General features: G+C 44.2%; 1 protein-coding gene across 1 annotated transcript in view; it reads left to right on the top strand.

Annotated features, from left to right (window-relative positions):
* URB2 (URB2 ribosome biogenesis homolog) overlaps positions 1–20,138 on the top strand; it is a 966,667-nt gene that overhangs the window by 87,676 nt on the left and 858,853 nt on the right. Inside the window, exon 4 of the mRNA XM_086927065.1 lies at positions 14,956–18,346. Within this exon, the coding sequence (XP_086783191.1) occupies positions 14,956–18,346 (3,391 nt within the window). The remainder of the gene's footprint in view (positions 1–14,955; positions 18,347–20,138) is intronic.

The raw sequence follows: 20,138 nt of genomic DNA, 5'->3' as shown, positions 1-20,138 counted from the left end.
GTGTGGAGGTCAGGTCCGATTTCATGCGTACGACCTACGTGTAAATTGCTATCTAGGTTTCTGGAGCTAACTGGTGTTGTTGCTAACATAATGCTCCCAAGAGAGGAACGTTTAGCAATTTCTAAGTCTTGTGAAACCTTACGCTCGAGGAGTGAAATACTAAGATCAATGGCATTGTTGGTCCTTTTAATAAAATTATCTATTGGTCCAATCACAGACCCCCCCGCCCGGCCGCTGTCTTGCTTCTACTGCCTCTGGTAGACATGATAAAATATAATTTTGCCTTAACTTAAAACAGCTGTTTCTGAGAATCAGAAGCCACAGAACAATATGATGTGAGGCTAATAGGTTACTAATACAGCACTAATGAAGTAGAAAGATAGCCCTATGGACAAAGTCAGAGTCTTACGTGCTATCGAGGTGGTGTCGTTAGGGAGGTGGACCCAACCCGACCTCTTCGTCCTCTGAGGACCTCAGAGAACCCGCCCTTTGCCCGGCGTCCCGCGAGGCGGACGCTGATTTTAAGCGCCTCCTGGCGCGGTTTCAGCTGTCGCGGCCCGCATGGGCTGATGGGACTTGTGGTTTCCTGCCCCGCTCTCCACTCGGCGGCTGCGCTTCACCAGCGAGCGGCGGGAGGCGGGCAGGGCGCTGTAACGGCTGGGCGATGGTTGCTTTCCAGAGTAAGTCCCACGGCAAAGTGACTGGCTTCGTAACAGGCAGCAAGGTTCACTGTGGCAAAAGTGATTCAGTCTTCTAGGCATCATGCTACCTTCATCATCCTCCCCATCTGTGACCTGCTGGGAGAGAGAGGTTCTTTGTGCCCAGGTCTCCACTCTTACGGAACAACCACCATCGGTCTTCCCAATGCAACTGTCTCCTTCATAGGCTTTCAAAGAAGTGTTTTGCTTATCTTGTAGGTAAAGCAGGCTAATTATCCTGTTCATCGGCACGAGTCATCTTGAAAGACATCTACCATTTTCAAGATATGGTCCTGCCTCAAGCTCTGCTATATCAATCAGAATAATCTTCACACGAGACCAGCAGAACCACTTTGAATATCCTCTTTTGTCAATATTAGAGCTCTTCAGACTTGGGTAAGGTACACATCTGTAGAAACGCTTAAATCGACTGCATCTATATGTTCAAAAATATTCTTTGAAAGCATGAGACTTATACTTGTATAGATGCATTTGAGGTTCTGATTCTCATGTGACTCTAAAATAGTTCAGCAGTGAGGTGAAGGCCGTCCCTTGTTATGCCATACCACCTGCTACTTTTCAAAAAGCGAGGTGAAAATTTGTGCTAGTAAATGGCATTGGATAGTATGAGTTTTGGAAACTACCAGAGTAGTCAAGTTTTCTCGTTTTTTATTAGAAAGGTTAAATGCAGCAAGATGCTTTATTTATGAGAGAATGTCTTTAGCTGAAATAATGTGTACTCTGAAACACCTTGTTTTACAACAGGCTTGAGTATCGAAATAAAGCTTTTTTTAGATCTACATATGATTTCAACTGTTATCATCTCTTTTCTTTTTTAGTGAAGTTTTTTATTGGACACATTGTCATGGTGCCCGGGGCTACATTTTTGTGGGGGTATGCATTGCAGCTTCCGTAACAATACCTATTTCTTTAGATAGGGGACTTTGTTTTGTCTCTCTGCCCACCTTTACTGCCTTACTATAACTGGTTTTAGTGGAGGAGTGCCATCCTGCACCCTCCCCCTGCCTTTTGCAGCGTGAATCTTTTTGGATTCACTATGCTGTGCATTATTCCGCGGTCTAGTGGTTGGGTCCGGAATCGTAGTATTTTTTTTTTTTTCTTTCTTTTTTTTTTTTTTGTAGCCCAGGTGGGCGTCGACGTCCCACCATTTGGTGTCCTTCCTGTGACGTCGGCACGCTTCCTGCGGAAGCTTCCACCTTTGGGCGTCATCTTCAGATTATTTTTTCCACCGTTGGGTCTGGATCGTCACTGAGAGGTTCCAGAGTTTTTGGAGAAAAGAATAAAATAAAGACCGAAAACCACCGAAGAAATTGGAGAATACATCTCACAATCTAGACCACTGACTTGACTTGACGCGTAAAAACGTATTCAAACTTCACCAAACTACTCTCGATATCGATAAACGTCGACTTGACTCCATCACCTCGATTCCGGTCGTCGACGCGGGCCGTTGGGCCTATCCACGCCGTGAGGCCTACACCTCATGGAAAGGATGCCATTCAAAAGATGCCCCAAGTGTGGAGCAAAGTTTTCACACCGTGACCATCACTAGGTCTGTAACCTGTGCTTATCGCCAGAGCACGACAAATCCAGCTGTACAGCCTGTGCATCCTTTCGATCCAAGAAGACCATTCGAGATCGGAGGGCCCGTCAACACAACATGCAGAGATTGGCTCCGGAACCAGTGGATATCTTCGGCGAAGAGGTTTCGCTCGTCCCCGAAGAAGATTCATACGATCTCCAAATCGTATCCGAGGCAGACGACTCCGATGACTCCATACCATCGGGTCAGCGCGGGAGTACTACTGCCCCTGCCCCATACCCAGCACCCAAATCGAAGGCAAAGGTCAACACTCTGCCTCCGGGGCCCAGTCGCGACCGAAAAAACACTTCGAAAGCCCCGCCATCGAGCCCGGCTCTGAAGAAAATACTCAAGCCTTCCGGTAGCTCCTTACTGAGCAAGCCGCACGTGCCGATCCCACCAGCTCCCTCTGCACCGAAACCGAAAGAAGTCCCAGCTCCGAAACTGTTGACTTCTAAAGACAAATCTATGAAGGCAGCGTCAGACACTCGAGGCCGTCGAGACCAGCTTCTACTCCTAAGCCAATATCTTCGGTACCGAAACCTACAAGGCCTGATTCCGATGCGCTCAAGCCCTCGAAACAGCCTATGACTCCGAAAACAATACCTTCGGTGCCAAAACCTACGCCAAAGGACACAGTAAAAACTCCTAAGGCTATAGACCAGCAGCAACCACGCCCGGAACTGAAAAAATCGATGCCGGCAAAGGTTCCGCAAGGAGAAGAACTTTTCCAACCTATCCTCTACAAAAGAAGATCTACATTGACCCAAAGACAGGTCATGTATCCACTACACCACACAGGAAAAGGAAGTCCGACACAGCACCTACACCTGCAGTGCCTGTCAAGAAGGACTCTGCCACATCTCCCATGCACCCTTCTTCTCCTAAACTTCCTTCTCCTTCATCTCCTGTTCCCCTTAACATTTCACCTCCAAATTCTCCTGTGAACTCTCCTCCTCATTCTTCACCACATACACCTCCAAATGATGATGAGTATAGCATAGGGCGAGGGGCAGACTCAGATGAGCCTTTCCCTACCCTATTGATGATCCAGATTGGGAGTACCCAAACCCATAAGATGTGCCAGATATTCCTGACTCACATTCATATCCATCAAAACCTTCTCCCCCAGAAGACAATATTGGTTTTGGGCACTTACTGAATTGGGCTGCCATCTATCATGGGGTCACCATGCATTCAGATGAGGCAGAGGAAGACTTTTTATTAGATACTTTTGAACAATCACAAAAGTCTATTCAAAGTCTGCCTATGATTAAAGGAGTCATCAAACATGCTCCAGAGGTTTTTAAAGATCCTGTACGTGCTAGGATTCTAAACCCTAGAATTGAGAAAAAAAGTACAGGCCTGATCCTGGTGATCCTGCCTATATTAAAGGACAGCTACCCTTAGATTCCCTAGTCGTGTCAAATGCTAGAAAAAGAGCAAACTCACAGACATTAGGTGAAGCACCACCCCCTGATAAAGAATCTAAGGTGATAGATGCTTCAGGCAAAAGGATAGCTGCACAAGCTACCAATACATGGCGTATAGCTAACACACAAGCCCTCCTTGCAAGATATGACAGGGCTCACTATGATCAGTTAGAGACACTACTACAACATCTACCTGACCAATATAAGGCACAGGCAAACGACCTTATACAAGAAGGCAAGTTAATTTCAAATGCCTCAATCAAGTGCGCACTTGATATAGCAGACACTGTATCTAGAGCTTTAAACACGAGTGTCCTACTTAGGCGTCATGAGTGGGTACGCATTTCAGGATTTAAGCAGGAAGTGCAAACTGCCATCTTAAATCAGCCATTCAACCAACATCAATTGTTTGGACCAGAGGTAGACATAGCACTTGAGAAAATGAAGAAAGACACCGATACAGCCAGATCTATGGGAGCTTTCCAATCCACACAAGCTAGAGGCTCCTTTCGTCGCTCCTTCTATAGAGGAGGCTCCAAACAAACTGGAGCAGACAATACTGCTTCGTTCAAATCCAATACACAGACATCCTCCAGTAAAGGATATTTTAGAGGAGGCTATAGAGGCAACAACAATAAAGGAAGAGGTCGAGGTAACAACAATAATCGAACCTCTTCCACCACAAAACAGTGGCTTCCCTCTGCTCCCCCAACAGCACTCCACTCCTGTAGAGGGCAGACTAACACAGTTTCTACCTGTCTGGAATTCCATTACAACAGACAGGTGGGTAAGACAAATTATCCAGTATGGCTACTGCCTCGAACTTACAGCTACCCCTCCACACATACCACCAAGGCAGCGTCCAATGTCTGCAGAACATCTTACACTGCTCAAACAAGAAGTCCTATCACCTCTTCAAAAGGACGCAATAGAAATAGTTCCTTTACAACATCAGGGAACAGGGGTTTACTCGCTGTATTTTCTAATACCCAAAAAGGACGGGACACTAAGACCAATTCTCGATCTCGGGCCCCTCAATCACTACATACACTCAGATCATTTTCATATGATCACTTTACAACAAGTGCTCCCATTGCTGCAACAAGGCGACTTCCTTACAACACTAGATCTAAAGGACGCCTACTTCCACATTCCTATACATCCTTCTCACAGGAAGTATCTGAGGTTTGTACTGGAAGGACAGCATTATCAATTCAAAGTCCTTCCATTTGGGGGTAACAACTGCACCAAGAGTGTTCACAAAGTGCCTAGCAGTAGTAGCAGCACATCTCAGACAGATACATGTCATCCCATATCTGGCCGATTGGCTCATAAAAGCCGAGTCATTCAATCAGTGTGTTCAACACACATCTCAGACAATTAAAACATTGCACAACTTAGGGTTCACAATCAACTACACCAAGTCGCACCTACAGCCCTCTCATGTACATCAATATTTAGGGGCTACAATAAACACGTCTACAGCTCTAGCATATCCCAGTCCAGCAAGGATATAGGGCATTCAAGCTTTAGTCACAAAGTTTCAACAAATTCACGCTCTCGCTCAGCAGAGTGTTCGTGAGTCTTGCATCTTTATTGTGTCATATGCAAGACTGCAAATGCTTCCGTTACAGGAATGTCTAGCACAACAGTGGAATCAGGCTCCAGGACAACAGACCTGGTGTTGGTGGACAGCCGCACACATCGCTCTCTGCAGTGGTGGAACACCAAAAACTTGACAAAAGGGCGGCCGTTCCTCGAACCTGTTCCACAAATAGTACTTACAGCAGACGCATCTCTCACAGGATGGGGAGCCCATCTTCTACATCATACGAATCAAGAACAATGGACCATTCAACAAAGATCGTTCCATATCAACCACCTAGAGCTGCTAGCAATATTCTCAGCACTCAAAACCTTCCAAGTACAAGTACAAAACAAAGCTATCTTAATCCGGACGGACAACATGACAGCCATGTACTATATACAAAAAAAGGGGGTGACCTACTCTCTACAGCTGTTCCAGCTTGCACAGAACCCTTGGAGATGGACCATTTCACAAAACATATATGTTAGCAGAACATCTTCCAGGAGTTCACAAACAGTTAGCAGATCTGTTAAGTCGACAGACACAACAGATTCACGAATGGGAACTACATCCGCACGTTCTTCTACCATTCTTTCACAAGTGGGGTCATCCAGACATAGATCTGTTCGCCATACACGAAAACGCAAAATGCCCAACCTTCGCCGCCAGGTTTCCACACCCGCTGTCCAAGCGCAATGCGATATGGATGAACTGGTGAGGCAGATTTGCGTACGCTTTTCCGCCACTACCACTAATACCACTAATAGTGCGCAAGCTACAACAACAGTCCCTCAAACTGATTTTAGTAGCTCCCACGTGGGCATGCCAACCGTGGTATACAGCATTGTTAGAACTATCCCTAGTTCCACACCAAAAACTACGTCTGACACCTTCCCTGCTAACGCAGAACCATGTAGACCTCGGACATCCAGACCCAAGCCAACTGAATCTGGCGATCTGGCTCCTGAGGTCTTAGAGTTTGGTTACCTTAACCTACCACCAGACTGTATGAATATCGTTAAAGAAGCCAGGAGACCTACTACTAGAGCTTGCTCTGCTGCTAAATTGAAAAGATTTGCCGTTTACTGCAACAATAACCAAATTGATCCCCTAGATGCTTCCATCCAAAATATAATTTGCTACCTTCTACATTTACAAAGTTGTAACTTGGCAAATTCATCTATACGCCTACATCTGGCAGCAATTGCAGCATATTTACAAAATAGACAACATCTGTCTTTATTTAGAGTGCCTGCTATTAAAGCATTTATGGAAGGGTTAAAAAGAATCATTCCTCCCAGGTTACCACCCTCTCCAGTGTCGAACCTAAACATTGTTCTTACAAGGCTCATAGGACCACCTTTTGAACCTCTACACAGATGTGAACTGCAATTCCTCACATGGAAAACAGCTTTTTTAGTAGCTATTACCTCTCTTAGGAGAGGTAGTGAGATTCAAGCTTTCCCTTTACAAGAACCATTTTTACAATTACATCGTAATAAAGTGGTTCTCAAAACAAATCCCAAATTCCTTTCAAAAGTCATTACTCAGTTTCATTTAAACCAATCTGTAGAGTTACTGGTGTTTTTCCAAAACTCAGACTCTGTAGCAGAAAGAGCTCTACACACCCTAGACGTTAAAAGAGCTCTTCTCTATTATATAGATCGGGTCAAATCCTTTCGCAAAACAAAGCAACTGTTTGTAGCTTTCTCTCCATCACATAAGGGCAACCCCATCTCTAAAGCTGGAATTGCAAGGTGGATTGTAAAATGTATACAAATATGCTATCAAAAAGCAAAACGTACATTAACAGTTCCTCCTAAAGCGCACTCCACACGCAAAGTAGGAGCCTCCATGGCTTTCTTAGGGAACATTCCCCTAGATGGTAATTGACTAAATACTATTTCCTTCACAACTGTATTACTATTTAAATTAACACTTTATTAGAAAAAATATATTTTTTCAGCACATATCATAAAATACACATTTACATAAAATTATACACAATACAATTGATATAAACTGCTTAAATAACAACAATATCACAATCCCATTAAAATCCTTTCTAACACATAGAAGTATAATCCTGTGGACTGGCACAACTGTTTAAATACAGATTGGATCTATGTATTGAGCAAAGTGCTTGACTAACATATTGGATGTACATAAGTATTGGACAAGTGTTATGTCTTACAACCTTTCTGCCTGGTTTAATTATGCGGGTCATAATTAATGTGTTAGAAATGATTTTAATGGGATTATGATATTGTTATTTGGACAGTTTATAGCAATTGAATTATGTATAATTTTATGTAAATGTGTATTTTATGATATGTGCTGAAAAAATATATTTTTTCTAATAAATTGTTATTTTAAATAGTAATACAGTTGTGCAGGAACTAGTATTTAGTCAATCACCATACGTTCATATGATTGTTGGGTCAAGGGGATCACTTTCTTTTCTGGTACATGTATTTCAATTCCCTTGATATCTTTAAGGGGTAACTCTCATATTCTTAAGCATTGTGTGTGTAAGGCAGGACACAGCTTGATATGTGCAGCATGTCCTGGTAGTGAATTACCCTACATTTTGTTTTTCACTGCTGCAAGGCTACCTGTTCTCCATAAGTTAGAATGGGCAGGCTGGCTATTACATCTTATAGTCCTAACTGTCCCAAGGAACATGGTAGAAATTCGAGTTTAGTATGCCTTAGCTCAGAATAATAAAATACATCTTTTAGCAAAGTTGGTTTTAATATTCTGTGTTTGAAAATACCACTTTTAGAAAGTAGGTATTTTCTTGCCTACGCTTTTCAGTGTGCTCTGCTGTTATGCGTATTGACTGTCTGGGTTTAAAGGGGCAAGGCAGGCTGAGTCAGACCTGGGTTGAATAGAGAGATCTGCATTGATTACTGGGGAGGAGTACCTCCTTGACCTGAATTGGGCTATGCCTGGCAAGGTGAATGCTGGCTCCACCTCCTACTGTGCATCTGATGGCAGACCCCCTCTTTCTGAAAGGAAAGATGCAGCCTGGTAAACAAAGTGCTCCAGGCCTGAGCAGAACTGGTTCTGGCTGGGTTCAGTGACTAGAGACTTTTGAGAACAAAGACTTTTGGGGTATAAATGTCTGTGCCCAAACCCCTGATTTTGGTATTGCTCCTGGAAGTCAAGAAGAACCCCTGTCCGTGTCCCTGAAGGAATCTGCAGGAGAGGACTGTCTTTGTGTGCTGTTTCTTGGATTGGCCTGCAGTAGCTCCCCTTGGACTTGGAAGAAGAGGGAAAAGGACTTTTGAGAGACTTTTATTTTGCCAAGCAATCACTCATGGGCTAGGAGAGAGTTAGCCTCCTGCTGGAGTCACAGGCCCATCTGACTCCCCCACCTTCCTCCTGATTCCTCCCAGCAAGTATTTCTATCTGCAGGTGAGGCCCCTGTGAGTTCCAGGGCCTCTGATTCTACTACAGAGAAGAGTGCTGAAATCGTCGCTAACGCCCGCTTGCGAACCGCCGTAGCTGAAGAGCGTAAGAAAAATCTCCGCGCTGCTGCTGCCGAGCGCTCGTAAACCAAGGATCGCATCGCACGCTTGCGGGCCACAAAGTGCTCGCTAACCCCAGAGATCATCGCATCGCACGTTTGCGGGCTTTTCGAAGGCTCGCTAACCCCGGATCATCGCATCGAGATCATCGCAGAACGGGCATCGTGCGTCCGTCACCGTCATTTTCCTTGCATCGCACCCGGATCGTCGCTCCCTCGCGGGACGCCATTTTCTTTCATCGCAACAAGATTGCACATGCAACAGGATCAGCGCATCATCCTCCCTTGCGGCAAGGATTCAACGCCTCATTGGCCTAGCGTGAAGAAGTCTGTCGCTTTGTCCCGCACGCACCCGCAGACGGGCCCATCATCCTCCCTTGCGGCAAGGATTCAACGCATCGCCGGCTAGCGGGGGAAAAACATCGCTACAGCTCGTTTGCAACATTTTGCTTGTTTTGTTACGAAATCCAGGTACTTTGTAAGTAAAAGGGTCGCAGAGACCCCTGCTTTGACCTGAAACCCTATTTGAACACTTTGAACTCTTTTTCCAGCTTTTCAAGAGTACCCCCTTTTTCAGTATTGTGGCTTTTTACCATTATTGGTCTTGTGTTGAGTCTATATATGAAGATACTTATTTTTTATAACTACTTGTGTGGTGTTCCTGTGTAGTGTCCTTCACTGTGTTACTCTGTATGATCATAAATGCTTTCCACACTGCCTCTGAGATAAGCCTAGCTGCTCTTGCTACGTTACCACAGGGTTGAGCAGGGGTTATCAAAGGGTGTAGCTCCCTTACTCTGACTTAGGAAGAAGGGTCCCTACTTGGACTGTTACCAGCCACTGCCAACTAGAGACCCCTATTTCTAACAGGGGCGTTGCAGTTCAGAGGAATGAGAAGGGGCACCCCGACACGGAGACCAAACGGAAGAGGGGGAAACCAGCCAGGAACGTTACATCAGACATTCCGGCAGAACTACCAGGGAAACAACCAAGCACAGCAGGGTCAGCAACAGCAAACCTGGCAATACCAGCCTAGGGGCCAGTCCTTTCGCAAGAGGGCGAATGGATGAGGACAAACAAGAAGAGGGGGCCAGCAACCCACCTCAAAGTGACTCCACTCCACCAAACGTGCCCACCCACACAACACCTCTAGGGGAGAGGCACAACAAAATAAGAAAAAAAGTTATACAAGCACGCAAATCGGGGATCAACGAACATGTAACACCAGTTGGAGGCAGACTAAAACACTTCTTCCAGGAGTGGAAGAAAATTACAACAGACAAATGGATACTGAACATCATACAGTTCGGATACTGCATAGAACTGGAAAAGAAGCCTCCAAACAGGAAGCCAAAAAGAAAGGCGAGCTCAGCAAAAGAACTCTCGCTACTCTACAAGAAGCACAAGAACTCCTCCACAAGGAGGCAATAGAAACAGTACCTCTCAAAGAAATAAACAAGGCAGTGTGCTCAAACTACTTCCTCGTGCCAAAGGTGGACGAAACGTTAAGACCCATCCTGGATCTACTGTTCCTAAGCCAATAATAAAGACTTAAAAATTACATCCCTACAAGAGGTCATTCCTCTGATAAGGGACGGAGACTTTATGTCCACCATAGACCTCAAAGATGCTTACCTACACATTCCCATGAACAGACAACACAAACATCTACTGAATTTTGTCATCGACAAAGCACACTACCAGTTCACAGCCCTGGCCTTCGGACTAATGTCCGCACCGAGGGTCTTCACCAAATGCCTCGCAGCAGTAGCAGCGCACCTACGAAGGGAAGGGAAACATGTATACCCCTACCTCGACGACTGGCTAATAAAGGCAAGTTCCTACAAACAATGAAAAATACATGCACAGTGGGTCACACAGACGCTGACAGACCTGGGATTCTCCATACACTGGGGAAATCCTCAATAGAACCAGAACAAGTGAAGATTTTCCTAGGCGCACAGATCAACACCATACAGAGCAAGGTGTTCCCCAGCGAAAAGAGAACACTTGCCCTGCTGAAGGAGACACGTCAATACCAGAAGAGGCGAGCTCTGACAATGAGGACAGCGAGCAAGATCATGGGGATGATGGCGTCTTGCATACACCCAGTCCCCAATATAGGACTCCACATGAGACCATTCCAGGAATGGCTCCAACAACAATGGTCACAAGCTACAGGGAGTTTTGAAGATCTAGTGGTTGTAACGCATGCAATGCAAGAGGAGATAGTGTGGTGGAACAAGGAGAACATAACAAGGGGGAAGCCTTTAACACCACCAAACCCAACAATTACCATCACCACAGACTCATCCCAGAAGGAATGGGGAGCACACATGAACCAGCTCAAGGTGAAGGGTCTGTGGACTCAAACAAATGTGATCAAGCACATCAACTACCTGGAACTAAAGACCGTGTTCCTTGCCTTAAAAGCCTTCCAGAAACAACTCTACAAGCAGAGAGTGTTGATACAAACCGACAACACAACAACAATGTTTTACATCAACAAACAGGGAGGAACAAAATCTGTTGCACTCTCCAAACTAGCGCAGGAGATATGGAGATGGGCCATCCCACTAGAAATAGACCTCCTGGTAATACACCTACCAGGAAAGGACAACGTGGAGGCAGACAGGCTCAGCACACAGACATCAGCATCCCACGAGTGGGAGCTCAATGCACAGGAAACGCAAAAGCTATTCGAGAAGTGGGGGACACCAAAAATAGACATATTGGCAACACACCACAATGCAAAATGCCAATACTTCGCATCCAGGCAACCAGGGGAACAATCCCAGGGGAATGCCAATGGATAAGCTGGTCGAAAACATAACATTTGCCTACGCTTTTCCCCCGATACTACTGATACACAGGGTACTCAGCAAATGCAGAATCAGCAACATGACACTGATCCTGGTGGCACCACAGTGGGCCAGGCAGTCCTGGTTCTCACAAATCGTGGAGATGGCGCAGGAACTACCACACAAGTTCGCAAAAAGAGATGACTTGCTCTCCATGCAAAACGGGGAAGTACTTCACCCAGAGCCAGAGAGCCTCTACCAAGCTGCATGGCTCCTGAAGACGTAGAGTTTGCACACCTAAAACTCCCAGAGAGCACACTGCAGGTTCTACGGGAGGCAAGGAGACCTACCACACGAAGGTGCTATGTGGCGAAATGGAAAAGATTCAAACAATGGTGCATCAGGGATAAACTACACAGGAAAATGACCAAGGAATCAACTGTGCTAAAGTATTTAACACACCTGCTAAAAAAACCTAAGCTCTACCTCGCTGAGAGTACACCTAGCAGCGATAGAAGCCTACACCAGAGGGGAGACGGGAAAGAGCTTCTTTACATCACAAGTAGTGAAGAGATTCATGGAAGGAGCTAAAAGGATCGCCCCAGGAAGTTGGGATATGGTATAGGTACCTATTAGATAGAGAAGATATCGAACTACCTTCACCCTACATGGTATGGAGAACATCAATATTAGAAAATAGTGCTGCAGAATACTTTCTTCCTTCTATCACAAACCTTTATAAGTTCGTAAAATCTGCCTCCTTGAAGAAAACCCATTTTTTTACTCTAAATAGGATTTATTACACCCCATATAGAGTTGCTAAATTTGTTGACAACCCAACACCCAGATGCCCTAAATGTGGTATGCTTAAGGCAGACTATATGCACATTTTTTATGAATGTCCCCAACTCAAAGGGTACTGGCAGAACGTAGAACAGGCACTAACAGGTATATTTGGAAAAAAGATTAATTTAGACCCAGCATTAGTTATTTTTGGCTTAAATTCTTCACTTGTAAATTCCATGTCTAGAGCCCAGATTGGCCTATTTTTAAATGTAATCCTGTTGGCCAGCAGGGAACTATGCATATTCTGAAAAGATCCAGCTGCTCCCCTTTATGAGAAGTGGCTCCGGGCCGCACTTGCAACCGCAAGACTTGACCGTACGGAAGGTAACGTTTGGGCGCCCTTGGTGTGCTGGGGAAAGGCACTAAGGTTGGTTTAAGATCGTCCAAGGATTACACCAAGCCTCGTACAAAGAAGCAGGCCTGGCGGCCCGTAGTGTATGCAAAAACATGGACCATGGGCGTTCAGGATCAAAAGGGTCTAATGTTACGATTGCAGACGCTTACGGTGGTATGAGGACAATCGGCATGGAACCTTAATTTAGTTCTAACAGAGCTTATGAAAGCGCCTTTTGAACCCATCCATAAGGCCTCACTACCTATGCTCACAATGAAGACAGCCCTTCTAGTAGCAATCACCTCGCTACGCAGGGTAAGCGAGCTACAAGCGCTGACGCTACAGGAACCCTACATTCAAATACACAGTGACAGGGTGGTAATGAGAACAAACCCACACTTTATGCTAAAGGTGGTGTCAAGGTTTCACATGAACCAAACAATTCAGATACCAAGCTTTTTTCAGAAGCCATCCACCAGCGCGGAGAGAGCACTGCACACTCTGGACGCTAGAAGGGCAGTAATGCATTACATGGAAAGAACTAAAGAGCACAGGAAAACAAAGCAATTCTTTGTGTTCTTCGCAAGCAGTTTCCTGGGAAGACCAGTAACAATGGGCACCATCGCACAATGGATCGCACAAACTATACAATTCTGCTGCAAGCAGGCAGGTCAAGAACTGCTAGGAGGGGCACAAGTCCACTCTACCACGTAAAAGGGAGAAAGAATAACTCTCCTGGCTAACGCACCCATTCAAGACATATGCCTGGCGGCAACATGGCCTTCAGTGCACATGTTCACTAAGCACTACTGTGTGGATATACAAATGAACAAGGAAGCACAAGTAGGACAAAGTGCTTCAACATATATTCAACAACCAACGCTCATCTTCCACCCAGCCGCCTCAAACATAACAAACCGCTACAAAGTCTATGCACAGCATAGTGAATGCAGAAAGATTCACGCTGCAAAACAAATAGTTTCTTACCTGTCGGTGAAGTTTTGCAGCTTAAAGATCTTTCTGGATTCACTAGCGAACCCACCCACCTCCGTCAGAAAGATGAGGCAGGAGGAGGAGAGAATCCAAAGTCAATACAATCAGACTCTTTAAAGAGACAAATCTGGAGTTCCTTTAATTTAAGGAAGAACTTGAAAAGATTGGAAAAGGATGAACAAACATGACACAAAAACAAGAAAAAAAGAATCCGAAGATGGCACCCAAAGGTGGGAGCTTCCACAGGAAGCCTGCCGACGTCACAGGAAGGACACCAAATGGTGGGACGTCGACGCCCACCTGGGTTAAAAAAAAAAAGAGAAAAAATACTACGATTCCAGACCCAACCACTAGACAGTGGAATAATGCACAGCATAGTGAATCCAGAAAGATCTTCAAGCTGCAAAACTATATAGTCGGGTAAGAAACTTCGTTTTTCTGGATGGAATTAACATATTTGTCAGTATTCCACCTGCCTGCCCGTTGTCTCAATGCAGATCAAGTAGACAGAACAACAATTTAGCTTTCATACAAAAATATTGTACTTTTTCTAATTCACCACTTGTCAAAAACTTCAGTCAATCTTTCTGGTCCATGTAATCTTTTGCAGTGTTGATCTTCACAATGCACCATATTGACTCTGCAACATGGGCTACTAATTGAATGATGGCTTCATTGTTTCATCTCTCCCTGTTACACTAGAACTTAACTCTGGGGTTACTTTTACTTCTGATAGAGCTTCTCCACACTTTCTGTTGCTGTTCTAACTCCTTAGAGCAAAAGGTGCATTGTGCTTAATAATTGTTATTTTTTGAATTGTCACTGAGAGAACGCAATACAAAATCTGTCAAATTAGTTGGCTAACACCCTTCCTGTTTGAATGGCTAAATAATAGGATTTGGATTTTAGGACATAGATATCCTGTCACGTGGCAGACCCAAATAATTCACAATATCACACAGAAATCAATGATGGTTTCCACTTGCTTACAAGTGGTGTTCTAGTAAGTATATGTTAAAATGTGCAAAACTAATGAACATGTAGAAATATTATTTATGGAACCTGTTGCATGCCTCTTGAACAGCATTCTTTGGAGGTATTCATTTACCTTTTTGTCTTTCTCCTAGGTCATAAATGACAGGATTTCTTCATTTTTCACTTTGAAAGCAAAGAATACTACTTACACAGTGCTGAGCTGTTGCCAAGCCATCCTTTCAAATCCAGCACTCGCCGTAGTATACAAAGCAAAGTGTGAGCTAATGGTAGAGCTCCTAAGCAGGCTATCTCATGTGGCCTGTCAGCAGCTGATCTCTGAGCAACCCCTCACACCACAGGTATTTGATGTTCTTCACCTTACTTTCAGTCAATACCTATTGATCCAGAGGCAGCAAGTCAATGCCTATCGGGTTTTTGGGCATGTAATAGAACACCTACTTCAGCACTGCCTGCTCCTGAGACACCTGTTATCCTCAAGAACTTGGACGAGGGATGAGGACTCCAGGATACGCCATCAATTGTCCAAGGATATCCGAAACAAACTTGAGGCTGTGCTGCTCAATGGACTTTTTCAGGCTGAACTTGTGGCATCTTACAAAGAGGAACTTCTACTGGTGAAAGAACAAGATGATAAAAGAGGATCCATCAAAACCTTCTTTGCTCCTGTTCAGACCCTTCTTAGTAAGCTTTGTGATATCAGTGACTGTGAAGAATGTATTTTCACAAATGTGGTTGCCATGTCTGTGCCACTGCTTTACAACCTCTTTTTGGATTCTTATTGCAAGGAAGGAAACCAACTAATATGCTTTTACATGGTGACTAGACTTTTTGATTGTATCCAGATAACTCACCAAGGTGAGATGGGTGAGAGATTGCCCTTGTTGAACAGGAACTTGGCTCTACTAGCTGCAGAGCAGTTATTGAACTCTGTTCTTGATCATGATATCTACAATATTGCTGTGGATCGGCTACAACATCGGGAGACACAGTTCAAATTTTATCGCAGGCTGGCTGAGATACTGGTAAACAACTCACAGACTTCTGTTCCTGCCTGGTTCCGATGTCTGAGGTCATTGGCCATGTTAAACCACCTCATCGTTGAGCCAGATTTGGATGACCTAATATCTTCTGCTTGGATTGATGCAGACATCACTGAAATACGAATAAGGAAAGCCCAGGAAGTCCTGATAACCACTCTATTCCAGACCTACACAAAATTGCGTCAGTGTACTCACTTGTTTGAGGAGGTTCTGTCTGTAATATGTCGCCCTGCAGCTGAAGACTTGAGGGAGCCAATCTTGTGGTATAGTTTGCCGTTGAAGGTTAGTGAATGTCTACTAGAATTGCCACCAAATCAGATTCTCGATATTTGGGATTCAGTACTCCCAAAGTGCAGCACCCTAATCCTTCCTGATATTAAAGAGGATTCGGATATGTCACTAAAGTTGATTTCCATGAGTTCAGTATTGCATTTTATTTTGTTTAATATGAAAAGCTTAGATAATACCACCCCCGTGTCAGTCATCCACCGCACTTGGCAACTGATGGAGAAGACCCTAAAAGATCTAATAAGACCTTTGCTGAATCTTCATCAGAGTTACTCTGCTAAAGAAATACCCCCGTTATGGCTTGAAAAAGCTAGCGATTCCGCTCTCCTCCTCTCCCACACATGGGTGGAAGTCAACACAATGCTTACTTTGAACTGTAGCAAGTATGTTTCTGCAGTTGATAATTGGGCTATACCACTAATCGTTCCAATTAAGAGCTGGGATTTTACTATCCTTATTCCCGATGTGCATTGTTGGAAGAATGTAGTCAGGAACTCTTGTCGGGTAAATTCAATGAGTAAGTATTGCCTAGAGCTGCTTTCCCTTCAGAAAATTAAGACCATTCTCATGCAGGTAGGCTTTTCTTCCGAAACTAGTTTTCAAAGCCTACAGAATGCAGCATCCCTCATTTTTCATTCGGGAGCTATGCAATTAGTAGAAGGGCAGCATGGCTCCTGGAATGGTGCGGCAAGTTCAGTAAATCCTGGAAATTACCCCGTTGCACACTGGCACCTTATTATCTCTCACCTTTCAGTGCTTGTCCCCTTCATTTCTACCGACGTCCTACACTCTATTGCAGATGTACTTCTGAAAACATGGCTATCAGCAGAAGCAGCAAACAACTTGGAAAATACCAATCTTTATGTCACTCTTGAAAAAATGTCTTGTAACTTACTGCACAGTTCTGATTGGCTTGAAATCTGTGGATTACGCTGTGCTATCCTGACATGCTTGATTCAGGAGTGTGCTCGAATAGTCTGTAATAATAAGGAAGATGTATTGTGTGATGTGCTCAGACAGCTGTCAATAAACATGGTACACTGGCAGGATGAATTTTCTTGTAGTAAGGTAACTTTAGAAGTGGACCTTGATTGTGAGGAACATCCTTTGAAAAATGTACCCTCTGTATCTTGGGAGAGCCTAAAAAGTGTGTCTGAAATCATTTTGTTGTCAGCTAAGGAAGGTTCCACTGTTTTCTTGGATGAAGATCAGCTAAAGCACCTGGGCAACCTTTTAAACATCATTTACAAAATGAAACCAGATAGTTTTATGCCTGTTGATCTTGTTCGATGCTTTCTTTTGCTGCTGTCCTTGGCTACAAGAGTGAGGGGTACTAGTTCTTGCAGTAAATCAAAAACTCTTCAGTTTCATAAGAAGACCTTTCACCTGTTAACCTTTTTACAAAGCGCAACTCATGCTGCCTACTTGTTTAAAGCTGTGCATGCAAGTGACTTTCTGCAAACTGTCATGGACTCCCTTTTTGCAGAAACCAACGACTTTTGTAGCTGGGAGCACAACCAAGACTGGTTTGAATTACTATTGACCATTCAAATGTACTTCGAGCATTTTTTTCAAAATATCTTAAACAGAAAGCAAGGTCTTTGCATTAATATGCAGAAATGTTCTTACTTTCTGGCAAATTGCAGACCGTATTTGGAGACTACTTCAAAGAAAACATCCAAACTGTGGAGCCAACAGGCTGGGCAACTTCTTATTGTAGCCTTGGGCAGCATGTGCAGAGTTACAGTTCCTTATCTCCAGAAACAGTACGAGCCAACTTCAGAAACTGTAGCCACACTGCTTCAAGAAACCATTCTTCAAATGGGGACAGTCATACATATTACTCTGCAGGAGACCATCAGTCAGCCACAGTTTCCACCATTCTTTGTTACATGTGTCACTACCCTCTTAGAAACTGAGCTCAGCCTGATATCCTATTGGAAAACCACAGAGCAAGAGAGCACCTGTAAGAGTTCTGGTGTGTGCCAGCACAAGGCTGAACTTCAGCACATCGAACTGTACAGAGTTTTTTATTCACAAATCTTAACGGTCTTACAGTCAATTGAAGAACATTTCCAGTTTGTAAAGGCTGCGCTGCGGTTTTTGACTTTTTATTGTTCTCTACCTGAACACCAACAAGGAAAAGAGAGGACTGTTAATTGCATATTCAGCACTCTACAGAAACTGCTTGCTGGTAGGTGCCATTATTCTTTTTGTTTTAATTAATTTGGCTTAGTACTGAAAGCAGGGCTCATAGTTAAATGTAGGAGCACTTTACTCAGTACATTCCACAGGTAGAAAATATAATAGATTTTTATACAAGTAAACGTAGTTCATTTTAAGTCTTGGTAATATTGCGGCTTTGTGTTGCATTTTTCAATTTTGACAGTTAATTAATTTAAATATAAAAAAGTACTTCAATATTTTTTCTTTTCCTTTCTGTTTAGTCACAATTTCTTCTGACTTGCTACTCTCTTCTTTTTCGATAGGTCTAAGTAGATTTAAGTTTCTGTGTTTAGGGCATGTTATTTTTTTGTTGGTGGTGCTCCTGTCATTTTCTTTTCACTCTCATTTCTATTTCATCGGTTTTCAGTGCACTTCACTGCTTCACTAATCATTTATTCTTTTCGCTTTTCCTCACTATAAGCTTCAAGTTTCTACTCCATTCCTCTTTTACCTTTTGTGCTTTTTCACTCTATCTTTTTCGAGCATTTTTATTTCACTGCACTACATTGTACCATATCTGATAGAGATTTCTAGCTGCAGATTCCTTATCTTAGAATTATCCACAGGCGTCAGACTGGATCCAGAAATAGTTTGTGAGCAGTACCTCTGTGCGCCGCTAGGTAGCATCGTTCAGGTTCCCATGACATCGTCCTCGCCAGAAGTGAGGTATGCAGTGCCTATATACGTGCCACTCCAGCATGTCGAAGTCAGTTGTTTTCTCTCTGCTACAGTTAGTCCAGATCTAGAGAAGTGCTACCCCCAGTCACTTTTTGACTGACCTTTTTTACTGTTTTGTCAAAAGATTTTTGAGACTTTGTCTCCTGGTATGGCAGGGATGTCCACAAGGAAGGCTGGCTTCAAACCCTGTGGCGCCTGTCATCAGCTGATAACCATGACCGATCCACACCTCATCTGACTCTGGTCCTTGAGCATGACCACAATGCAAAGACCTATGTTGATTGACCTACCATGCACCCCAAGGCCATGAGGTAGAAATCCCTCAAGCTCCTTGCTACTTAACGTGCAATGCTGTGACTGACTTGGTCCCAAGAGTAATCGATAACCAGAGACAGGGACCCGTCGCAGAGACACTCCAAGCGCTCTTCATTGTGGTTGAAGTCATCTGGGCAGTCTGGTAAGTCCTACTAACTGAAGAAGAATAAGAAGTCAAAAAGGTCTTCGACTTCACCCCATTGACTTCACCCCATGGCAGCTTGCTAGGTAAATCTCGCGCCCCACTAGCTATTGTAACACTGAAACTACTGAAACCAGCGGCTGTTCAATTAAGATCGCATCACCCAGGTTTTGTTTTTAACTGTTTAAAACCGTCATTTTACTCACTGAGTTGCACTGCCTGATTTTATCTCGCACATAGCCGGTTTCTTCTCAAATCGCCGCCAGCAATACAGCGTTCGGCCCCTGCGGTACCCGGAAGTTAGACGGGGCTGCATTGCACTGGGGTTGACGCTCTGGTTGTTCCGCTCAGCAATACTATATTTCTCACGCTGGAGTGTCCGCGCAGAGGGCGCGCACCCCTGCAAGCCCGTCTGCGCCCGGAGCGCGACTAGTGCCAGAACCCCTGGCCAAACCAGCCCCCACACATATGGTAGGTGCAAACTGCTAGAGCTATGAAGAAGTGAGTGTGCCCCTCATTGTATACTGCCTCAAAACGTTATAGGGACAGAGTTTCAATGCAAAAATTGTCCATTTACAACCAACCCCATAGCATGGTTAACCTCCAGGCCCACAATTAAATCCAG

The sequence above is a fragment of the Lissotriton vulgaris genome, chromosome 6 (genome assembly GCF_964263255.1).
Source record: "Lissotriton vulgaris chromosome 6, aLisVul1.2, whole genome shotgun sequence".
In the NCBI taxonomy this organism is placed as follows: Eukaryota; Metazoa; Chordata; class Amphibia; order Caudata; family Salamandridae; genus Lissotriton; species Lissotriton vulgaris.
Note: the sequence above shows the minus strand (reverse complement) of the source record. Positions and strands in the feature narration are given on the sequence as shown.